This window comes from Bombina bombina, chromosome 2, assembly GCF_027579735.1.
Source record: "Bombina bombina isolate aBomBom1 chromosome 2, aBomBom1.pri, whole genome shotgun sequence".
NCBI lineage: Eukaryota > Metazoa > Chordata > Amphibia > Anura > Bombinatoridae > Bombina > Bombina bombina.
In genome coordinates this window covers 759,084,536-759,094,693 of record NC_069500.1, presented here as the reverse complement: position 1 = coordinate 759,094,693, position 10,158 = coordinate 759,084,536, and the positions used below count along the sequence as shown (strand labels likewise).

The 10,158-nt window shown below is 40.3% G+C and overlaps 1 protein-coding gene across 1 annotated transcript in view; it reads right to left on the bottom strand.

Moving 5' to 3' along the window:
• Positions 1–3,545: 3,545 nt before the first annotated feature.
• Positions 3,546–10,158, bottom strand: part of SLC5A5 (solute carrier family 5 member 5) — a 93,777-nt gene continuing 87,164 nt past the window's right edge. Inside the window, exon 15 of the mRNA XM_053700041.1 lies at positions 3,546–3,686. Coding sequence (XP_053556016.1) covers positions 3,546–3,686 — 141 coding nt within the window. The remainder of the gene's footprint in view (positions 3,687–10,158) is intronic.

Here is a 10,158-nt window from a genome sequence, read left to right as displayed (position 1 = left end):
GCCTAATAATTATGCACACCTGATATAGGGTGTTGATGTCATTAGACCACACCCCTTCTCATTACAGAGATGCACATCACCTAATATGCTTAATTGGTAGTAGGCTTTCGAGCCTATACAGCTTGGAGTAAGACAACATGCATAAAGAGGATGATGTGGTCAAAATACTCATTTGCCTAATAATTCTGCACTCACTGTACATGCGCACACCCACACATACACATATACATGCACACACACACATGCGCACGCACACACATATACATGCACATGCGCACACCCGCACATGCACAAACAAGTGCACACACACACATATACATGCACACACACCCACACACATGAGTGTGTGCATGTATATGTTTGTGTGTAATGGGTGTTTGTGGTTATTGGATGCTGAAGTTAGGAACCTTTGTAGTCTACTATCATGTTGCTCCCTTCAAGAGAATCCACAAAACGTTCCAATTTTTTTTAGAACAAATATGCTACTCAGTTGTGTATCGCAGTGCACAAAAGTAGTGATGAATGTACAGTATATACATTAAATTAAAAGTGGCCTTCAGGACACTGTCCAAAGCTTGCACCACGTTGGAACCCCTTAACGACACACCTTTTTTTTCTCACACATTTTAAATAAATGTATATGTGAAATTGAATGAATGGCCTTACATTTACTTCACTCTGCTCCATAACCGCTGGACACTGTAGCGAGGGCACATATCCCTCAGTCATCTCAAAATTTGCAGAACAATCCCCATATGAGTAGTTTGTCCATCTTTTCTATATCTCTGTTCCAGTTTTACTATAGGAAACATGGGACCAATCAAACTCCACCTAGAGCATTAAAACCCTCCTCAAACCCTGGCCCTGGGTCACACAGCCAGTCCTGGATACATTTTTTTTGTAATTGAGTCTCAGCCACACTGTGGTTACTCTATGTTTCATTATTAAGATCTCTTTTGTATTGTTATTTGTTTTAACCTCTGTTCTTTTATCTTGGGAACTATAATACTTCCATCCCTGCAGTCATTTTCTCCTTGTTGGGCCTATATTTCATTTACCATATTTTCTTGTTTAATGCTTTATAAGTTGCCTATCATTTTCTAATTCTAGCTTTGTGGAGGATTCTACTATTTTTGCAAACAATATTTGAAGCATAGCACACTTGACAAAGTTCTCCGGAGAGGGAATGAAATATATGTCAAAGAGTAATACGAGCAGATCACTGCTAGTGTGCATAGTATAAGCACTATGATTCATAATATTCTAATAATGTAGTAATAATAATAAACCAATCACAGGAATTTACATGTCAGAAGTGGGCTTAATATTTACACATTAGATTTCTCTATAAAAGAGGATACGCACAATACACAGGGGATGACCAAAAAACCTGTATCATCTCACGAACTAAGTAAATATCTTCCTAAAACTAAAACATTATTCAACACATAATTCTACATATAATTTCCTTAGAACTGCAAAACTGTTTCTATGGGACCTAGAAACTAATGTGGCATAATATTTCTTATCGGAAAGATAAATTGCATTTGGTATAGTGAAAGTATATAAAAATTACCATATTTTGTATGATATACTATTCTAATTGTCTTATACCGCAGTATTTGTTTTTCCAAACATATTTCTAAAAATCATCATACTTATAAAAGAAACAGTTCCACTGAATCAAGGGTTTGATTCTAATCACACTTTGGGGCCAATGAGGCCGGTTTATCAAGCTCCGAACGGAGCTTGAGGGCCCGTGTTTCTGGCGAGTCTTCAGACTCGTCAGAAACGCAAGATATGGAGCAGCGGTCAAAAGACCGCTGCTCCATAACCCTGTCCATCTGCTCTTAGCAGGCAGACAGAGATCGCCACAATTCAACCCGATTGAGTACGATCGGGTTGATTGACACCCCCCTGCATTCAGCGATGTCTGTCAGACCTGATCCGCACTGTCGGATCAGGTCTGACAGACATTTGATAAATAGGCCTCTATATATCAAAGGTCTTACGGACCTAATCCGACAGTGCTGATCAGGTCTGCAAGACCTTGCTGAATGCGGAGAGCAATACACTCTCTGTATTCAGCATTGCAACAGCAGCTCACAAGAGCTGCTGGTGCAACGCTGCCCCCGATGGGCCGCCAGCAGGGAGGTGTCAATCAACCCGATCGTACTCAGAGCAGGTGGACAGGGTTATGGAGCAACAGTCTTTAGACCGCTGCCTCATAACTGCTGTTTCTGGCGCCCTCATGCTCCATACGGAGCTTGATAAATGGGCCTCTTTATCTCCAAACTGCTTCACACAGACATCTGTGCATTTATTGTTTTGCTTAGTTTTTTTCTAAAATGATTACAAATTCTTTTTTCCCCTATGTTTTTGTTTTGCGTAACCCAAGTATATGAGAATGATATTATTGTTGTATTATCTTTTATTAGGAAATAGGTTTACCAGAGGTATAATCACATGTGTTGCATTATTGTAATGTAGCATATGTATTGTAATCAAAGATTTAACACCACATTTATTTTATTATTGCTAATTGCATGTTCATTTATTTTCTTTTATTATTGCTTCTCTATTGTTAAAAAAAATATTTTTTCCCAACAACTTATTACTGGCATTATCTTACTCTTAGGGCTAGATTTATCAAAGCTGAGGCGGACAGGGGCGCGTATACGCGCCCCTGTACGCCTCAGCTCGCCTGTGGCAATGGCAAAATTACCCGCAGGTAATCACTATTGCACACGAGCGCACAGCCAATCACCCGCGGGCAGGAGCTGTCAATCTCCTCGGTTGGATTAGACCGCGGAGATTGAATTTCGCCACCTTAGAGGTGGCGAAAAGGTTAGAGAAGTGACTTTCTGGTGACCGCTGCTTGTTAAATTATGGCAAGCAAGTTCTTGTGAGAACTTGCAGCCGTAGGGCTTTGATAAATCGAGCCCTAATTATACTTGGTGAGTGCTAATATGTGTGTTTTTTCGACATTGTTTGGGTACAAATACAATTACACTTAATCTAATTATACTTTTGATGCACATACATAAAAACTTGGGAAGAATTTTCGGATTATCAAAAGTGCTAATACAGTATATGTGTTTATTTTAATTTTTTGGGGATTAATCCTATTTTGTATGGACTATTAACATGAGTATTTCTATCTCTTACAAAAATTAGTACTGCATAAAATTTGGGGCTTCCAATTTTCCGAAATCTATCATTTATAATCGTACTGTTTGGAATCACCTAATTCATTTTTTTTTTCGTCAAACACCTTCCTTTTGTTCCATCATCATATAAAGATGTATTAGTCTTTCCCTCTAGATCAGAAAAGATCCAGTTTGTTAGAAGTCAATTTCTTAATTCTAGTCATGATCATTTATATATAAACTGGATATAAAACTCCTTGTTTTTAACATGCTTGTGATCTATATTTATAACATTAGATTTTGTCTCAGTGAAATGCCAGATCTTCTCTCCAGTTAAGCAGTGCTGAACTGTCCTACAAGCACAATTTTGTTTTCCATCCATGGACGGAGAAAGTCTTAGAGACAGCTGTCTTTGGCATTGTGGCATATCTCTGTAGCACGGGAACTGCATTTCTCTGTATCAAGTAATAAACCATTATATTCCTTTTTCAACTGATTGGATAAGTTAATGGATTTTTCCTTCATCCTGGGAGATTCCTGTAGAAGACAAACGTTTCAAAAATAGAAACTAAAATCTCTGAGCGTAATATATAGCCAGGTTTTACTAAAGCCAGATTCATTGGTTATATCATCCAAGAGTAACTAGAATATCCATTTTATTAAAAAAACAAACATTTTTAGAAAACAACATAGTGCCAGATTACAAGTAGCGCGCTAATGACAGCATGGGTCACAGTACGCAACACTGCTGGGCCGTCCTAACATTAGAGCGTGACTAAATATTACAAGTCGATGGTAAAGCATGTTTACCAGAGAAGTGTTAGTGCGGCCAACATTGCTCTAGCGCAACCTATAATAACATAATTTGCGCTCGTGTGAAAGTCAAAACTGTGTAAGGGTTAAAAAAACACATTAAAATAAAGTATTACACAAACATATATATATATATATATATATATATATATATATATATATATATATATATATATATATATATATATAAAGATATATATATATATATACATACTGTATATACACTTTTTAATAAAAAATATAATTTAAATATTAATAAAAAAATTTTAAGGGTTCAAAGGGATATAGCAAGGTGTTTGACAGAAAAGGGCTTCAATGCGTATATGTGTGTGTGTGTGGGTGTATATATATATATATATATATATATATATATATATATACAGTATATATATATATATTGCATACAAAGAGAGAAGCGCTCTACCAGGAACGAACAACAGCTCATCAGCTAGTTCTATGGCGATTTACCACCCAGGAGCAGCCTCTTTTAGACCAGTGTGCTTTTCACCTAGTCCTATAAGCATTCATTTTGGACAATCAAATGTTTATAAGAAAGAAAATCCTTTGAAATTTGGTAATCTAATTTTATTTCTGCTTTTCAAATGTTATTTTTATTTTCTATTTTTTAGCTAGATCGAATACACACAATCGAAATTTTTTCATATTGATTTTAATTATTTAGACACATATGTGAAGTTTTTTTGTAGGACATTATTTTATTCTATTATAAGTTACCAATGTCTATATTTGCCACACAAGTGAACAGAAGTTATAGTAGTTAAAGGGACATGAAACCCAAAAATGTTCTCTCATGATTTAGACAGAGCATATAATTTTAAACAACTTTCCAATTTACTTATATTATTTAATTTGCTTCCTTCTTTTGTTATCCTTTGCTGAAAGGTTTATCTAGGTAAGCTCAGGAGCAGCAAAGAACCTAGGTTCTAGCTGCTGATTGGTGGCTGCATATATATACTGATTGTCATTGGCTCACCCATGTGTTCAGTTAGAAACCAGTCGTGCATTGCTGCTCCTTCAACAAATGATACCAAGAGAATAAAACAAATTAGATAATAGAAGTACATTAGAATTTTTTTCAAAATTGTATTCTGAATCATGGAAAGAAAAATTGGGTTTCATGTCCTTTCAATCTATTGTGTTCCCTGCATTTCATCAGTTTTTTTTTAAAGTTACATTAATGTGACATTTAAAGGGACATGGAGTTAAACTCATAATTCAGATAGAGTATTACAAAACACAACTTTCTAATTTACTTCCATTATCATATTATGGGCTCATTCTCTTGTAAGATGTATCGAGTCCACGGATTCATCCTTTACTTGTGGGATATTCTCCTTCCCAACAGGAAGTGGCAAAGAGAGCACACAGCAGAGCTGTCCATATAGCTCCCCCTCTAGCTCCACCCCCCAGTCATTCTCTTTGCTGGCTCTAAGCAATCGGAAGGGTAAAGTGAATGTGGTGTTAGAAATGTAGTTTTTATTTTCTACAAGCAAAAGTTTGTTATTTTAAATGGTGCCGGTGTGTACTATTTACTCTCTAGCAGAAAGGAGATGAAGATTTCTGCAGGGAGGAAGATGATTTTAGCATGTTGTAACTAAAATCCACTGCTGTTCCCACACAGGATTGAGGAGTACAAGAAAACTTCAGTTGGGGGGAACGGTTTGCAGGTTAGACTGCAATAAGGTATGTTCAGTCCTTTTTCTTCTAGACAAGACTGTGATAATGCTAGAGAAGGCTGATAATATCCCCATGAGGGAAGGGTAAGCTGTATTCAGAGACTAAGTATGGAATTTCAAGCTTACATGAAAGGGCTAGTTTATGCTGGTTGACACTACTTTCAAGGCAAATGTTTTTTATTGAAAATATCGTTTTTTGAGATACTTTGAAGGTTACTTTGGGTTTCTTTCAGGGGTTGTTACCCACATGGCTAATATTAAAACACTTTGGAGTGTTTCTTTAGGCCTCACAAGCACCGTAGTGAGGTGGGAGGGGCCTAATTTTGCGCCTCTGTTGCACAGTTATATTTGACCAGAAGTTCAGGCTGTTTCACATGGAGGGTCCTGCTGCAGTTTGAGGGCCTATAAGAAGCTTTTTCCCCACAAATCTGGTTCCTAAGGGAAGGTAGGGCCACATCTTACTGTCGATCCGGTTTGGGCATTAAGGGGTTAATCGTTTTTATTGCTAGTGGTGCAATCTTACTAATGCTTTAGGTACATACTGTAAAAATTTTGAAAAGTTTGCTGCATTTTTCACTGTTTTGCAAAATTGTGTGCCTTTTTTAGCTCTTAAAGGCACAGTAACGTTTTTTTCAAAGTGTGTTTTTACTTGATTAAAGTGATTTCCAAGCCTGCTTGTTGTACTACTAGTCTGTTAAACATGTCTGACACCAAGGAAAATCCTTGTTTAATGTGTTTAGAAGCCATGGTGGAACCCCCTTTCAGAATGTGTCCCACTTGTACTGATATGTCTATACACTTTAAAGATCATATTGTTACACTTAAAAATGTGGCCCAAGATGATTCTCAGACAGAAGGTAACGAGGTTAGCCCGTCAACCTCTCCCCAAGTGTCACAACCAGTTACGCCCGCTCAAACGACGCCTAGCACCTCTAGTGCGGCTAACTCTTTTACCTTGCAAGATTTGGCGGCAGTTATGAACAATACCCTCTCAGAGTTCTTATCTAAACTGCCGTGTTACCTGCAAAGTGTGATAGCTCTGTTTTAAGAACAGATAATGATCATTCTGACGCTTTAGTAGCCGTATCCGATATACCCTCACAACGCTCTGAAGTGGGGGTGAGGGATGTGCTGTCTGAGGGAGAAATTTCCGATTCAGGAAAGGTCTCTCCTCAGACAGATTCAGATATATAGGCTTTTAAATTTAAACTAGAACACCTCCGCTTATTGCTCAGGGAGGTATTAGTTACTCTGGATGACTGCGACCCTATGGTGGTTCCAGAGAAATTGTGTAAAATGGACAAGTACCTGGAAGTTCCTGTTTACACTGATGTGTTCCCGGTCCCCAAGAGGATTGCGGATATCGTTACTAGGGAGTGGGATAGACCAGGTATTCCCTTTGTTCCCTCTCCGGTTATTAAGAAAATGTTTCCCCTATTCTGACCCCATGCGGGACTCATGGCAGACGGTCCCTAAGGTGGAGGGGGCTATTTCTTCACTTGCTAAACATACAACCATACCAATTGAAGACAGTTGTGCTTTCAAAGACCCTATGGATAAAAAATTAGAGGGTTTACTTAAGAAAATTTTTGTTCAGCAAGGTTTTCTTCTCCAACCTATTGCGTGCATTGTTACTGTAACTACTGCAGCTGCTTTCTGGTTCGAGGCGCTGGAAGATGCGCTCCAGACGGAGACCTCATATGAGGACATTATGGACAGAATTAAGACTCTTAAGATAGCTAATTCTTTTATCACAGATGCCACTTTCCAACTAGCTAAGTTAGCGGCAAAGAATTCAGGTTTCGCCATTTTAGCACGCAGGGCGCTATGGCTAAAGTCCTGGTCGACCAATGTGTCGTCAAAATCCAAACTCTTGAACATCCCTTTCAAAGGAAAGACCTTCTTTGGGCCTGAATTGAAAGAGATTATTTCAGAAATCACTGGGGGAAAAGGCCATGCTCTCCCTCAGGACAAGTCCTTCAAGATAAAGAACAAACAAAATAATTTTTGTTCCTTTCGGAATTTCAGGAGCGGTCTCGCTTCATCCTCCCCTGCTGCAAAGCAAGAGGGTAACGCTCCCTAACCCAGGTCAGCCTGGAAACCTTACCAGGGCTGGAACAAGGGTAAACAGGCCAAGAAGCCTGCAGCTGCCTCTAAGACAGCATGAAGGGGTAGCTCCAGATCCGGGACCGGATCTAGTAGGGGGCAGACTCTCTCTCTTCGCACAGGCCTGGGCAAGAGATGTACTCGATCCCTGGGCCTTACAGATTGTATCCCAGGGATATCTTCTAGAATTCAAGGACTCCCCTCCAAGGGGAAGGTTCCACATTTCTCGTCTGTCTACAGACATGACAAAGAAAGAGGCATTCTTACGCTGTGTAGAAGACCTACATACAATGGGAGTGATCCACCCAGTTCCAATTGTGGAACAAGGGCTGGGTTTTTACTCAAACCTGTTTGTGGTTCCCAAGAAAGAAGGAACTTTCAGACCAATCCTGGATCTTAAAATTCTAAACAAATTCCTCAGAGTCCCATCATTCAAGATGGAGACTATTTGGACAATCTTACCAATGATCCAGGAGGGTCAATATATGACCACCGTGGATTTAAAGGATGCGTATCTGCACATTCCTATCCACAAAGATCATCACCAGTTTCTCAGGTTTGCCTTTCTGGACAAGCATTACCAGTTTGTGGCTCTTCCTTTGGTTCCCTAGTGGGTTGGCCACTGCTCCAAGAATTTTTACAAAGGTGCTAGGGTCCCTCCTGGTGGTGCTAAGACCGCGGGGCATAGCAGTGGCGCCTTATCTAGACGACATCTTAATTCAGGCGTCGACTTTCCAAAGAGCCAAGTCTCACACGGAAATTGTATTGGCCTTTCTGAGGGCTCACGGGTTGAAGGTGAACATCAAAAAGAGCTCTCTCTCCCCCCTCACAAGAGTTTCCTTCCTAGGAACTCTGATAGACTCGGTAGAAATGAAAATATTTCTGATGGAAGTCAGAAAGTTAAAACTCTTAACCACTTGCTGAGCCCTTCATTCCATTCCTTGGCCATCTGTAGCTCAGTGCATGGAGACAATCGGATTAATGGTAGCGGCAATGGACATAGTCCCTTTTGCACGGATACACCTCAGACCACTACAACTATGCATGCTCAAACAGTGGAATGGGGATTATGCAGATTTATCTTCTCAAATACAGCTGGACCAGGGGACCAGAGATTCTCTTCTCTGGTGGTTGTCTCAGGATCACCTGTCTCAGGGAATGTGTTTCCACAGACCAGAGTGGATCATTGTAATGACCGTCGCCAGTCTGTTGGGCTGGGGTGTAGTCTGGGACTCCCTGAAAGCTCAGGGTTTATGGTCTCGGGAAGAAGCTCTTCTCCCGATAAACATTCTGGAACTGAGGGCGATATTCAACACACTTCAGGCATGGCCTCAGCTAGCCGTGGCCAAATTCATCAGATTTCAGTCAGACAACATCACGACTGTAGCTTACGTCAATCATCAAGGGGGAACAAGGAGTTCCCTAGCAATGACGGAAGTAACCAAAATAATCAGGTGGGCGGAGGATCACTCCTGCCATCTCTCAGCAATTCACATCCCAGGAGTAGACAACTGGGAGGCGGATTTTCTAAGTCGTCAGACTTTTCACCCGGGGGAGTGGGAACTCCACCCGGAGGTATTTGCCCAGCTGACTCAGCTATGGGGCACTCCAGAATTGGATCTGATGGCGTCCCGTCAGAACACCAAACTTCCTCTTTACGGGTCCAGGTCCCGGGATCCCCAGGCGGTGCTGATAGATGCTCTAGCAGCACCTTGGTCCTTCAATCTGGCCTATGTTTTTCCACCGTTTCCTCTCCTCCCTCGTCTGGTTGTCAGAATCAAGCAGGAGAGGGCTTTTGTGATTCTGATAGTGCCTGCGTGGCAACGCAGGACCTGGTATGCAGACCTAGTGGACATGTCATCTGTTCCACCATGGACACTACCAATGAGGGAGGACCTTCTAATACAAGGTCCTTTCAAGCATCCAAATCTAATTTCTCTGCGTCTGACTGCTTGGAGATTGAACGCTTAATTCTATCAAAGCGTGGTTTCTCTGAGTCGATTATTGATACCCTGATTCAGGCTAGAAAGCCTGTCACCAGGAAAATCTACCATAAGATTTTGCGAAAATATCTTTTTTGGTGTGAATCCAAGGGTTACTCATGGAGTAAGATTAGGATTCCCAGGATATTGTCCTTTCTCCAAGAAGGATTGGAGAAAGGATTATCAGCTAGTTCCTTAAAAGGACAGATATCTGCTTTGTCTATTCTTTAACACAAATGTCTGGCAGAGGTACCAGATGTTCAAGCGTTTAGTCAGGCTTTAGCCAGAATCAAGCCTGTTTATAGACCTGTGGCTCCGCCATGGAGTCTGAATTTAGTTCTTTCAGTTCTGCAAGGGGTTCCGTTTGAACCTTTACATTCCATAGATATTAAGCTTTTATCTTGGAAAGTT